General features: G+C 42.9%; 1 protein-coding gene across 1 annotated transcript in view; it reads right to left on the bottom strand.

Annotated features, from left to right (window-relative positions):
• Window positions 1-1,554: 1,554 nt before the first annotated feature.
• Window positions 1,555-15,269, bottom strand: part of LOC126194889 (glycine receptor subunit alpha-4-like) — a 108,075-nt gene continuing 94,360 nt past the window's right edge. The window contains exon 11 of the mRNA XM_049933281.1: window positions 1,555-1,764. Coding sequence (XP_049789238.1) covers window positions 1,555-1,764 — 210 coding nt within the window. The remainder of the gene's footprint in view (window positions 1,765-15,269) is intronic.

The raw sequence follows: 15,269 nt of genomic DNA, 5'->3' as shown, positions 1-15,269 counted from the left end.
GTCATTCTTATTGGGAAATGTAGGTGCGTCAAACAATTCTGTACCTGATTATTCTACATCTTGGCTATTTCTTTTTTGTTCTTGCTTGCCGGTACATCCACGTCGAAAAATTTTCCTTTTCACACATATTTTTAACGATGCGTCCATTATCATTATTCGGGAAGGAAAGGTCGAAGGCAAAATATACAGGCGACGTTTACGATGTGCACTGTCAGGATTTTATATCATTGAGAAGAGCAGAGACTTTCGCATCTCTACTGGTGCAGTAAACAATGTTTCATGCAAAATCATTCACTTCGTTGTTTTGGTGAAGTCCCGTCTGAAGTCAGTGAATGTGATGACTTCGAACATGATACACTTTCTGAATTAAATGATTACTTAAGAAGCAAAACACGAAAATTAAAAAGGCTAAGATTATATTAAAAATGATTGTTCCAACGAATCTGGAAGCGATTTTTGGGTTTGTAAAGAAACAGCAAGAGAGCCATGTTGAAGCTCCAGGAATCAAATTTCCTGCAATAGTAAGGGTTCAGGCTGAAGCAGTAACATTAAGAAAAAGGGACAAGAATCAAAAGACTAAGGAATAAAATTCAGTAAAGCAGAAAAATGGTAATTATTACAAGAATGAGTAGCAACAGATTACCACTGAAAAGTATAAATAGGGGACAGAAGTATAGGCAGTCTACGAAAGCGATGGAATCGACTAAAGCTGATGACGAAGATGACATTTTAGATGGGCAAGATTAATGAGTTAAGTGTAAGCTCAGAGCATGAATGGAATAGTTCAACATTACACAAAGAACGCCTTTCTTCAGTCAGGGACCAATCAATTATTAGTTATAAAAATAGAATACAGAACAAAAATTGTATATGATTTGTGAGGGAGAACTGATTAAGCGGTTAAGAATGCAGCCCCACTACTAATTTTTTTTTGATTTTTTAAGAATGACAACCGGAGATAGCCATGTCTCTTTGATCTAATAACTAGTAGTCGACGTTATTTAAATATTACCATTAGAGGTTAAGTTATAAGTTAGCAGACGTATTGTACAGATAGTAATAGAACGCTTTGTATAACGTATTCTTTTACGAAAAAAGATAATTATGACTTGTAAACAGATTTAAGCCTTAATACCAGTATTTACAGTTGATTTTCACTTACATTAAAGCGAAAAAACCTGAAGTTACGACACTTTATGAACCATAGTTTAACGCCTTGCTTCCGTATTGAAAAGAAATACGAAACCTTTAAAAATCTGTTGTTTCTATTACCTGAAAAGCTCATCGGGAGTCTCAAACGTTGGAAAATTCCTTAGAAATCACAGCATGTTTTGTTAACTACACAGTAGTCGACGTAGGTTAGAAGTTCTCTGACAACAGTGGTATCAGCTGCGGAAGCAATAAAATGAAAGATATGTGATTGAAAAGAGACACACTCGTCCAAGCACAAAAACGGGCGAAGTGTAGAGGAGCTGAATCGTAAGCAAAGAGTAGTAACTCCACTGTGCCCTGTGCCCTTCGCACTACACGACTGCTCCAAACCTGGGCCCAGAGTCAGCCATTCATGCGCATTCGTGATTCGCTTACGTAGGAGATCCAGTACACCGTCGTAAAGAGGAAGAAGCACACTGGGAACAGCACCAGAGACACCTGGTCGACCATCCCACGCTGTGAGCCGCAGTACAGCACTACATATTCCGCCACTGCACGGAATTTGAGCCGTCCTCGTAGTTCAGAGTGCTCGCTGGACAGCACGTGATTCTCCTGAAATGATAGAATGTTGTGTAATACTATGTTTCACCTCAATTCTGAAATCGTGTCACGAAATAAAAATTAACAGACTCTAGAAAACTGGATTCTCGTTAAATTCCGAGCTGTTTGAGAGATTTATCGGGTTTTAATCCTCGCCAGATCGCTTGTAATGTAAAATCTGTCGGCAGTTTTGAAACATCTGCTAGGAAAGAGAAACCCATTAGGAATAGGTCTAATAATCGGTGGATATCACAGATGACCGAATTTCACAATGATTCTATAGCGAGGTGGCCTGACATGCACTCGGTTCTTGGGCAAATGCTGGACCGGCTTGTAATTTACAATGAGATGCAGAACGATAAACGAAACTTTGACACAAGACTTTGGCGCACTATGTACCCCACGTATTTGGTTCAAATGGCTCTGAGCACTGTGGGACTTAACATCTGTGGTCATCAGTCCCCTAGAACTTAGAACTACTTAAACCTAACTAACCTAAGGACATCACACACCTCCATGCCCGAGGCAGGATTCGAACCTGCGACCGTAGCGGTCACGCGGTTCCAGACTGAAGCGCCTAGAACCGCACGGCCACACCGGCCGGCCAGGTATTTGGTGTAGATGTCAATTCAAAGATATTTTAGAATAGTATGTGCAGCTACATTACTGTGGCCATTTGTAGTATCCAAAGCAGCTCGCGTTCGAAGCAGTGTGATACTACTATAAAAGGTGGAAGTTACTTAGTAAGAAACTGACAGGTTTTTCACAACATTTCTTGCTGAGAGGTGGCGCCAGGGATTCAGACAGCTCTCACAACGATTGACGTTCATTCGTGATAGTATTCGGCGAATTTATCGTGCAGGGAAGTACTTCGAAGTCTTCAACTTTGTTGTTCCAACCGTTTGTGGACATCTGAACTTGTGACAAGATACAAGGTCTTACTGGAAGGCTTCATAGCCCCAAGCGGAAACAACGATCATTCACAAGTGATCGTGAACTCTGTGGACGTATTCGCAACCTAATTTGTCAGTATTGCTTACCAAGGATGAATGGTTCTCAGGAATGCTGCGAAATCATTCCACAGGTCATCACATATGTATGTGGACAAAACGCTGTCCCGAGTGCTATAGACATTTTAATTTATTTATTATCATCCTTTGTATCATTTACATGATATAGAAATTGTCACAATACTGCCCAGAACATGCACAGCAGAATATTACAAATTTCTGTCAAACACATAAAATTAACATTATATAATATGTTGAAAATTAAAACATTGAATTAATGGGTTGTTCTTTTACATGCCCTTTTAATATGTACCGTATGTGATAAATTTATGTATATTTAGTGCATTTTGGAAAACACATTACTAATAATTTAGGGTTAAAATGGTATGAACGAGACATAGAACTGACAATGAGAACAACATGATAGTGACGATACAACGATAAGTTAGTGATTTAAGGATTCAAAATATTCCTCTATGCTACAAAACATTTATTTATCACATACTTTTTTAATTCTGACTTAAATTTTACTTAATCTTCTGTTTCCCTGATGCAGAGTGGCAGAGTATTATAAAGCTTTATTCCATAGTGGCTCACATGTTTTTGAGTTTTTGTTTTTTTTTGTTCTTACTGCATGCAGATTCTTACAGATACGTGTATTGTAGTCACGAAGTTCTGAATTAACACGTAAACTACTCAAGCGTGTTCTTGTATGCAGTATGTTTTTCAATATGTAAAAAGATGGTACTGTAAGTATGTTTAGCTGCATGAGCAAGAGCTTGCAGTGTGTTTGTGGAGGGCTGTGTGTAATAATTCTAATGGCCCTTTTCTATAATCTAAAAACCTCTCTCAAGTGACATTTAGTTGCACCCCAGACTGTTATTCCATAGGACATAATAGAATCGAAATAAGCCATATACACTAATCTTGTACACTCTGGACTGCAAACTTTAGAAATTATTCTCAGTGCAAAACATGCTGAATTGAGTTTTTTGGATATGTATGTGACATGATCTTTCCAGCTCAAGTGCTGATCAATGTAAATGCTCAAAAAGTTTGTAGACCAGACTTTCTCTATTTCATGGTCACTCAATGATATATGGTGATCATCCTTCTCATTTACTTTACTGTACAGTATGTAATTTGTTTTATTTAAATTGAGTGTTAACTTATTAGCGTAAAACCACTGTTGCACACTCTTCAGAACTTTTTCAGCTGTAGTGAATAAGAATTTACTATCATCACTTATAATTATGCTTGTATCATCTGCAAATAAGCAGCTGCAGCAGCAAGTCGTATACTCCTAGCTCACTCATTTGTCACATAGTTTAATTCTTAATTTATTTGCGTGTTTTTGGTACTTGCATTGTTTAATTCATAAATTTCGGGCGTATTATAGTATTTGAGAGTTGTAGCATCGCGTTTTAGTACCTGAATAGTGTAAATTCGCGTAGTCGTCTGTCTTCTGTTTTTGTTTTGAACGGCCAGTGTCGGTTGGTCACAGTCAGTGTGCTCCCTGCCGCCGTTGGATAAGTAGCTGCAGCAGCAAGTCGTATACTCCTAGCTCACTCATTTGTTACATAGTTTAATTCTTAATTTCTTTGCGTGTTTTTGGTACTTGCAGTGTTTAATTCATAAATTTCGGGCGTATTATAGTATTTGAGAGTTGTAGCATCGCGTTTTAGTACCTGAATAGTGTAAAATCGCGTAGTCTCCTTCCGCCGCCGAGCAGTGTGTCAGCAGTGCGCAAGTAGCAGCATTACTGCATTTACTAGGCAATCTTGTATTTTAATAACTGTTTAAATTCTGTGTCGATTTGTTTGCGCTCTCTGTGGATTAGTTCAGACGTTCTTTGCACAACAGTTTTTAGCATGGATAGGGACTGCAACTGCTGTGTTCGGATGCAGGCTGAGTTGGCATCCCTTCGCTCCCAGCTTCAGGCAGTGTTGGCTTCGGTCACACAGCTTGAGGCTGTTGTCAATGGGCATCACTGTGGGGGTCCGGATGGGGGTTTGTCGGGGACGGTCAGCTCGTCCCACGCATCCCCCGATCGGACTACGACTGTGGTTGCCCGGGATACTGCCTGCATCGAGGCTGATCCCTCACCTGTGGTAGAGTGGGAGGTCGTCTCAAGGTGTGGCAGGGGGCGAAAGACATTCCGGAGGACTGAACGGAAGGCCTCTCCAGTTTGTCTGACGAACCGGTTTCAGGCTCTGTCTCAGGCTGATACTGATCTTCGGCCTGACACGGCTGCTTGTCCTGTTCCAGAGGTTGCCCCTCAGTCTGCAAGATCCGGGCGGTCGCAGAGGGTGGGCTTACTGGTAGTTGGGAGCTCCAACGTCAGGTGCGTAATGGGGCCCCTTAGGGATATGGCAGCAAGAGAAGGGAAGAAAACCAATGTGCACTCCGTGTGCATACTGGGGGGAGTCATTCCAGATGTGGAAAGGGTCCTTCCGGATGCCATGAAGGGTACAGGGTGCACCCATCTGCAGGTGGTCGCTCATGTCGGCACCAATGATGTGTGTCGCTGTGGATCGGAGGAAATCCTCTCTGGCTTCCGGCGGCTATCTGATTTGGTGAAGACTGCCAGTCTCACTAGCGGGATGAAAGCAGAGCTCACCATCTGCAGCATCGTTGACAGGACTGACTGCGGACCTTTGGTACAGAGCCGAGTGGAGAGTCTGAATCAGACGCTGAGACGGTTCTGCGACCGTGTGGGCTGCAGATTCCTCGACTTGCGCCATAGGGTGGTGGAGTTTCGGGTTCCGCTGGATAGGTCAGGAGTCCACTACACGCAACAAGCGGCTACACGGGTAGCAGGGGTTGTGTGGCGTGGGCTGGGCGGTTTTTTAGGTTAGATGGCCTTGGGCAAGTACAGAAAGAGCAACAGCCTCAACGGGTGTGGGGCGAAGTCAGGACATGCGGGGACCAAGCAGCAATCGGTATTGTAATTGTAAACTGTCGAAGCTGCGTTGGTAAAGTACCGGAACTTCAAGCGCTGATAGAAAGCATCGAAGCTGAAATCGTTATAGGTACAGAAAGCTGGCTGAAGCCAGAGATAAATTCTGCCGAAATTTTTACAAAGGTACAGACGATGTTTAGAAAGGATAGATTGCATGCAACCGGTGGTGGAGTGTTCGTCGCTGTTAGTAGTAGTTTATCCTGTAGTGAAGTAGAAGTGGATAGTTCCTGTGAATTATTGTGGGTGGAGGTTACACACAACAACCGAGCTAGGTTAATAATTGGCTCCTTTTACCGACCTTCCGACTCAGCAGCATTAGTGGCAGAACAACTGAGAGAAAATTTGGAATACATTTCACATAAATTTTCTCAGCATGTTATAGTCTTAGGTGGAGATTTCAATTTACCAGATATAGACTGGGACACTCAGATGTTTAGGACGGGTGGTAGGGACAGAGCATCGAGTGACATTATACTGAGTGCACTATCCGAAAATTACCTCGAGCAATTAAACAGAGAACCGACTCGTGGAGATAACATCTTGGACCTACTGATAACAAACAGACCCGAACTTTTCGACTCTGTATGTGCAGAACAGGGAATCAGTGATCATAAGGCCATTGCAGCATCCATGAATATGGAAGTTAATAGGAATATAAAAAAAGGGAGGAAGGTTTATCTGTTTAGCAAGAGTAATAGAAGGCAGATTTCAGACTACCTAACAGATCAAAACGAAAATTTCTGTTCCGACACTGACAATGTTGAGTGTTTATGGAAAAAGTTCAAGGCAATCGTAAAATGCGTTTTAGACAGGTACGTGCCGAGTAAAACTGTGAGGGACGGGAAAAACCCACCGTGGTACAGCAACAAAGTTAGGAAACTACTGCGAAAGCAAAGAGAGCTTCACTCCAAGTTTAAACGCAGCCAAAACCTCTCAGTCAAACAGAAGCTAAACGATGTCAAAGTTAGCGTAAGGAGGGCTATGCGTGAAGCGTTCAGTGAATTCGACAGTAAAATTCTATGTACCGACTTGACAGAAAATCCTAGGAAGTTCTGGTCTTACGTTAAATCAGTAAGTGGCTCGAAACAGCATATCCAGACACTCCGGGATGATGATGGCATTGAAACAGAGGATGACACGCGTAAAGCTGAAATACTAAACACCTTTTCCCAAAGCTGTTTCACAGAGGAAGACCGCACTGCAGTTCCTTCTCTAAATCCTCGCACAAACGAAAAAATGGCTGATATCGAAATAAGTGTCCAAGGAATAGAAAAGCAACTGGAATCACTCAACAGAGGAAAGTCCACTGGACCTGACGGGATACGGCAAACGTATCATCAGTGTGGGATCCGTACCAGATCGGGTTGACGGAGGAGATAGAGAAGATGCAAAGAAGAGCGGCGCGTTTCGTCACAGGGTTATTTGGTAACCGTGATAGCGTTACGGAGATGTTTAACAAACTCAAGTGGCAGACTCTACACAGAGTACGCGAAAGAACTTGCCCCCCTTCTAACAGCCGTGTACCGCAAATGATTGGAAAAGAGCACAGGTAGTCCCAGTCTTCAAGAAGGGTCGTCGAGCAGATGCGCGAAACTATAGACCTATAACTCTGACGTCGATCTGTTGTAGAATTTTAGGACATGTTGTTTGCTCGAGTATCATGTCGTTTTTGGAAACCCAGAATCTACTATGTAGGAATCAACATGGATTCCGGAAACAGCGATCGTGTGAGACCCAACTCGCTTTATTTGTTCATGAGACCCAGAAAATATTAGATACAGGCTCCCAGGTAGATGCTATTTTTCTTGACTTCCGGAAGGCGTTCGATACAGTTCCGCACTGTCGCCTGATAAACAAAATAAGAGCCTACGGAATATCAGACCAGCTGTGTGGCTGGATTGAAGAGTTTTTAGCAAACAGAACACAGCATGTTGTTATCAATGGAGAGACGTCTACAGACGTTAAAGTAACCTCTGGCGTGCCACAGGGGAGTGTTATGGGACCATTGCTTTTCACAATATATATAAATGACCTAGTAGATAGTGTCGGAAGTTCCATGCGGCTTTTCGCGGATGATACTGTAGTATACAGAGAAGTTGCAGCATTAGAAAATTGTAGCGAAATACAGGAAGATCTGCAGCGGATAGGCACTTGGTGCAGGGAGTGGCAACTGTCCCTTAACATAGACAAATGTAATGTATTGCGAATACATAGAAAGAAGGATCCTTTATTGTATGATTATATGATAGCGGAACAAACACTGGTAGCAGTTACTACTGTAAAATATCTGGGAGTATGCGTGCGGAACGATTTGCAGTGGAATGATCATATAAAATTAATTGTTGGTAAGGCGGGTACCAGGTTGAGATTCATTGGGAGAGTCCTTAGAAAATGTAGTCCATCAACATAGGAGGTGGCTTACAAAACACTCGTTCGGCCTATACTTGAGTATTGCTCATCAGTGTGGGATCCGTACCAGATCGGGTTGACGGAGGAGATAGAGAAGATCCAAAGAAGAGCGGCACGTTTCGTCGCAGGGTTATTTGGTAACGTGATAGCGTTACGGAGATGTTTAACAAACTCAAGTGGCAGACTCTGCAAGAGAGGCGCTCTGCATCGCGGTGTAGCTTGCTCGTCAGGTTTCGAGAGGGTGCGTTTCTGGATGAGGTATCGAATATATTGCGTCCCCCTACTTATACCTCCCGAGGAGATCACGAATGTAAAATTAGAGAGATTAGAGCGCGCACGGAGGCTTTCAGACAGTCGTTCTTCCCGCGAACCATACGCGACTGGAACAGGAAAGGGAGGTAATGACAGTGGCACGTAAAGTGCCCTCCGCCACACACCGTTGGGTGGCTTGCGGAGTATAAATGGAGATGTAGATGTAGAATTTTTGATGATCTGTTGGGCCTTTCAATGTCATTCATATAGATTAAGAATAATGAGGGGCCAAAAACACTACCCTGAGGGACACCTACTGCCACTTTGTTAGCATCAGATACCCACCTTATTCTTTGCTTATTCTTTATTCTGAGATGAGGAGAGTTCCACAACCTGAGTTCTATGTTGGAGATAGGATTCAAACCATTTCCTTCCAATTCCTCTGATGCCTATTGCCTCCAGTTTGTCAAGGAGAATTTGTTGATATACTTTATCGAAGGCCTTGGAAAGATCTAGGTTGATTCCTACCACACATTTGTTAGTGTCTAAATGTCTAATAATTTCTTCCATATAGGCCTGTTTAGCTGTTTCTGTGCTGTAACCTGTACGAAAACCATGTTGATTACAATTTAGAAGATTGAAAGTGTCATGGTAGCTTATGAGTCTAATTTTCATCAGTTTTTCAAAAATTTTTGATAAAAATGGAAGGAGGGATATAGGTCTATAGTTTTCTATCTTTCAGTTGTTGTAGACTGGTGGCCACAGTAGTAGTCAGGAAAAGAAGCCAAGCTGTTTAACCCCCCCCCCCCCCCCTCCAACTCGAAAAATTCATAAATTCATTAGTTATTTTCATGTATCACACATAATACCACAGATCAGATTGACTTCCATATCCTTTCCTGCACGAAGCTATCATCCATCATTCTATCCATTTGTGACAATTTTGAATTATTTAATATATACTGTTTAAAACCCTCTCTGTTCTATTTGGCCTAATGCAAAATTCCGATTGAAAACGATCTGCTGCAGCCACTTGGTATTGTTTCAGATACTGGAGCACCAAGGCTCCTAGAAAATATGTCCAGAAATCAGAGCAACAAACATGGGATTTTCTTGCAATGGCACTGGCGTCGTTATCGCCTGAGGTTGGGAAAAGCGGTCACTATGTAAGACTTTTGAAAAATGCATCTCTTAAAAATATTTGATGTGATGCATTATAATATTTAGATTCAAAATGTGGAAGCTGAACATTCAATTTCCCATATGGTGGCCACCTGACCCTACCTTCCTCAACTTGTTCAACTACCTTTCTTGCTCAGACTCAACTATGACAGACACAGCCCAGATGACAGCTGAATAGTGCCACAAGTGCTTTACAGCAAACAGTTTAAGTCTTAATCTCTCAAAGATTCATGTTATACAATTTCAAACAAGCAATAATGACTGTTAGTACCTGAAATAGACATTGGTGGTCACCCTAAAGAATGAAGCACAGTGTGTAAAACTGCGTGGTGTCCAGCTGGTTGCCAAGTTATAATGGAGTCAACACACTGATAAACCAGTCAAGAAACTCCGTTCAGCGTGTCTTGCGTTCAGTGTATCATCTATCTTGCATTGACCCCAGGCGAGAATGTTGGCTTCCTTTGCATAAGAAGCGAGCGGTCAGAATGTTGTGTACATCTTGTAGAAGCCTAAGGAGCTTGGAATTCTTAAACTGATTTCTGAATACATTTATTTCCTAATGGTTTTTGTTATTGATAATAAAGATCAGTTTCAACTGAACTGTGATGTACAGCATCACAACACAAGTCACAAACACATTTTTCATTTGGACTTTGCCTCCTACCCACAATGGAGTTATGTACTGTGGTGATAAGATAGTCAACAGTTCTAAAATAAAGCTAGAAACTGAGAATCCCTACGAATACGGAAGAAAATTAAAAAGATGCTTCATAAGAAACTTTTTCCACAAATTGTCTGAATATCTAGTTGCAGTTCTGTTAGCTAAATGGGTAAAGGTGCTTCTTATAAAGCTGTGTCACAAGTAAGTATTATATAGGTCTCAGTATGTATGTAGGTAAGAAAAATATTTTCTTTGGAAAATACATGGTAATCAAGTAAATATACGGTTCTGGCAAATAAACAGTAGTTATATAGTAAAAATGTCGTGTCGGCAGCTTTTTCCAAAGCAGTAACTTGTGTAGTAATAAAGCCGATTAAATTCATATACCATAAGCGTGAAATGAATTAACGACAGTTTATTGTTAATATACACTACTGGCCATTAAAATTGCTACATCAAGAAGATGACGTGCTACAGACGCGAAATTTAACCGACAGGAAGGAGATCCTGTGATATGCAAATGATTAGCTTTTCAGAGCATTCACAGAAGGTTGGCGCCTGTGGCGACACCTACAGCGTGCTGACATGAGGAAAGTTTCCAACCGATTTCTCATACACAAACAGCAGTTGACCGGCGTTGCCTGGTGAAACGTTGTTGTGAAGCCTCGTGTAAGGAGGAGAAATGGGTACCATCACGTTTCCAACTTTGATTAAGGTCGGATTGTAGCCTATCGCGATTGCGGTTTATCGTATCGCGACATTGCTGCTCGCGTTGGTCGAGATCAAATGACTGTTAGCAGAATATGGAATCGGTGGGTTCAGGAGGGTAATACGGACCGCCGTGCTGGATCCCAACGGCCTCGTATCTCTAGCTGTCGAGATGACAGGCATCTTATCCGCATGGCTGTAACGGATCGTGCAGCCACGTCTCGATCCCTCAGTCAACAGACGGTGACGTTTGCAAGACAACAACCATCTGCACGGACAGTTCGACGACGTTTGCAGCAGCCTGGACTATCAGCTCGGAGACCATGGCTGCGGTTACCCTTGACGATGCACCACAGACAGGAGCGCCTGCGATGGTGTACTTAAAGACGAACCTCAGTGCACGAATGGCAAAACGTCATTTTTTCGGATGAATCCAGGTTCTGTTTATAGAATCATGATGGTCACATCCGTGTTTCGCGACATCGCGGTGAACGCACATTGGAAGCGTGTGTTCGTCATCGCCATTCCGGCGTATCACCTGGCGTGATGGTATGGGTGCCATTGGTTACACGTCTCGGTCACCTCTTGTTCGCATTGACGGCACTTTGAACAGTGGACGTTACATTTCAGATGTGTTACGATCCGTGGCTCTACACTTCATTCGATCCCTGCGAAACCCTACATTTCAGCAAGACAATGCACGACCGCATGTTGCAGGTCCTGTACGGGCCTTTCTGGATACAGAAAATGTTCGACTGCTGTCCTGGCAGCACATTCTCCAGATCTGTCACCAACTGAAAACGTCTGGTCAATGGTGGCCGAGCAACTGGCTCGTCGCAATACGCCAGTCACTACTCTTGATGAACTGTGGTATCGTGTTGAAGCTGCATGGGCAGCTGTACCTGTACACGCCATCCAAGCTCTGTTTGACTCAATGCCCAGGCGCATCAAGGCCGTTATTACGGCCAGAAGTGGTTGTTCTGGGTACTGATTTCTCAGGATCTTTGCACCCAAATTGCGTGAAAATATAATCACATGTCAATTCTAGTATAATATACTTGTCCAATGAATACCCGTTTATCATCTGCATTTATTCTTGGTGTAGCAGTTTTAATGGCCAGTAGTGTACTATGTAGACTAAGCTATTATAATGTTGACCAATAAAATTCTTATGGGTGTTGTACTGTGTCACTGTATAAAATACTTTTAAATATGAACTTAAAACCAACATTTCGACAATATTACAACGCTTTTTCTGAGGGCAAGACTGTATTTGGTGGAGTCAAGGTGACTGTATTTAATGCAGGCGATCGGTGTCAGTAAGTCATTTTTTAAAATTTTATTGGCCCTAAAATATAATATGCTAGTCATGACTAAAGGAGGAGTGTAGGAAATAAGCTATTCGAGGGCTAGCCGGTTCGTTAACGATTGGCGACAGTGTGCAAATCAGCGCTTAGCTTCTAGTGGACACGTTTTCTTCTTGGTGTGCGCGCAAGTGCTTTGACAGTTTCCTTATAGCGGTTTGTTTAGACCCTGCTGTTCCAAGTCAGCCCCTGGGACACGGACGTTCACGGGCGCTCACGGTCTCGCCCGGCGAAAAGAAGATAGGGCTAGGGTGCCCGTAAGGGTCCATTTCACATCGCATGCGCCCTACTCCGCTAAGTTCCACTTAATTACGTCTTTTGATTCGTAGTGGTCGTGTGACGAAAATGGGTTCTGGATGCAGCTAATTGCAATTTTCGCCAAGTTTTGAAGAACGGTTTTTGTTTGTTGAGAAAGACGAGTTGCTTCAGTGTCTTGTGTGTCACAAAGTTCTGAATGCGACGAAGAAGTATAATATTCAGCGTCACTATAGGTCTCTTCACGCGACGTAGTAAGATAGGCTGGACAGTAATACAAGAAAGCAACTAATTGTCACACTGAAGGGCGAAGTTCAGCGACAGGTAAATCTGACGCAGAATAAATAAATGTAACAAATGAGTACATACTACTTTTACTCAATCTGTACAAGTATTGAGTTCGTTTATTACATACGTATTATGCAACTACTGTAGATTGCTGACGTCGACGAAGATTCAACTGATGCAGCGCTTTGAGCTAACTACAAAGTTGCACACATCATTGCAACAACCGAAACACCGTTTTCAATGGGTCCCTTTTGGTGAAATCGCGCCTGCTCGCCGTCGTCGAATACTTAGCGCCAGCAGACATTATGAAATTTGTAGGAGTTTGTCCCTCCAAGCAAATGGTATCTGTTTGCGATATGGGCACGGTTTTGGAAAATCAACTGAAGTAGAAGTGCCAGACTTTTATTGCTTTTTCGTTAGCCTTTGTCGAAACCACAGATATTGCTCAACTCGCAATTTTTGTGAGTGGCGTTAATTCGGAACTACAGGTTCAAAAATGGTTCAAATGGCTCTGAGCACTATGGGACTCAACTTCTGAGGTCATTAGTCCCCTAGAACTTAGAACTAGTTAAACCTAACTAACCTAAGGACATCACAAACATCCATGCCCGAGGCAGGATTCGAACCTGCGACCGTAGCGATCTTGCGGTTCCAGACTGCAGCGCCTTTAACCGCACGGCCACTTCGGCCGGCAGGAACTACAGGTCATGACATATTTGACACTGTCTGTGAGTCTGTAGAAAACATGTGCTTGCCATGGGACAAGCTCTGTTCCGTGGCAACAGAAGGTGCACTGCAAATGGTTGGGAGCAAGCAAGATTTTATGACTCATTTGAAGGAAAAAATCAAGATGGAAGAACTAAATAAAATGTTTGTAAGTTGGCTTGTATTAATATTTTTTGTTAATTAAAGTCAGTCACTCTGTATTGTCTGGTATAAGGTCTCGTCTTTAGTCAGTGTTTTGTGCACAGTGCTACTTGTAAGCTGACTGCCCAGCCCTATCCACCTGTGACACTGCACGCACATGTGCAGGCTGTTTACTCACTCCTGCCTGCCAGTGTCTGTGGGCGCCCGGCTGCTTGCAATTCAGATCTCGAGTGGAAGCAGTGTAGTTTACACTGTCATGTCCGTGCCTGCAGCTCTATACTGCATCGTCTGCACCATTTGGTTCCATAGGTTAGCTTCAGTAGTGACTCATTTTCAGTTCAGTAGCCAATGTTGCTATTCTGTATGCCACTGAGGCCTGTTAACTGTAGATCCGCCTGCCTATTTTTCGTCTACTGCACCAGGAGGTGGTGAAATGTCGGTAAGACTGTCTATTCCGTTGGATGTGCTTTGATTATGGAGATAATATGCTATTTTGGAAATATGGAATGGTTTTTAGTTTTGTCGTTTTTAATTTTGAGTTTAATGATTAGGTTTTATTGAAGGATGACTCGGGCGCATCTGAGTGGAAAGTGAGGTCGTAAATGTTATTATGCATGCATTTCAGCAGAGAATCATGGAAGTGGACATGGTGCGCATGTTGCTGTTACGAAGGAGGCAATAGCGATGGGGGCTGGAAAGGTAATTGAAGAAATGCGACGCCATTTGGCAACATAATCTGTGGGATGAGACAAACCACTTTTAAATGCCCAAAAGCAATTCTGTGGTGAGGTACAGGGTTAGCAGGGAGGTGGCCCATAATTTGGTTGAGGAAGTGCGGGCATGGGCATACATGAGAGACCATCAAAGAGCTACAGCCATCTCTTTGCAGGTGACTAAATCAGAAGGTTCATTCGTTTAGCAAGTTGTGAAGTGTCTAAATCAAGTGAATAATTATTATCAGTCATCAAACTCAATGGTTATTTTTTTCTTCTTCTAGGTTTTGACAGCTCTTAACACGTTGGGTCGTGGGTCTGATGAGAAGGGGGTAGGGGCTGACAGTTCAGCTACCTTGAGTCAGCCAGGTCTCAAGGGGCACTGACATATTGTGAGGACTCTCAATGCATCTGCAGTCGAAAGCAATAATGAGAACAGCTTGGCTGGCTGCTTCGGCTGTGGGATGCTGTGTGCACCATAGTGCGCTTGCCGGATGCGCAGTCATCGGGCGAGCCTGCCCAAAGCTGTGGTCAGCAGTTGTCTTCGATTGGCTGTCATGAGGAGGGACGGCAACAAAGCACGTTCCCTCTGTGGTTTCTCAGGAGCCACATCAACTGGCTGCCGAACGCCAAACACCAGGAAGAAAATATGACTGCTAGAAGGCAAGAGCTAATTTGCACACTATCGTCAGTCACCGACAAGCTGGTTAGCATACGAAAAGCTTCTTTCCTACACTCCCCCTTCCATCATGACTAGCCTATTATATTCTAGAGCCTATAAATTTCTAAAGCACGATGTATTGACACCGATCGTCTGCATTAAAAAGAGCCATATTTATTTCACCA

The sequence above is a fragment of the Schistocerca nitens genome, chromosome 1 (genome assembly GCF_023898315.1).
Source record: "Schistocerca nitens isolate TAMUIC-IGC-003100 chromosome 1, iqSchNite1.1, whole genome shotgun sequence".
In the NCBI taxonomy this organism is placed as follows: Eukaryota; Metazoa; Arthropoda; class Insecta; order Orthoptera; family Acrididae; genus Schistocerca; species Schistocerca nitens.
This window is presented reverse-complemented; position numbering and strand designations above follow the sequence as displayed.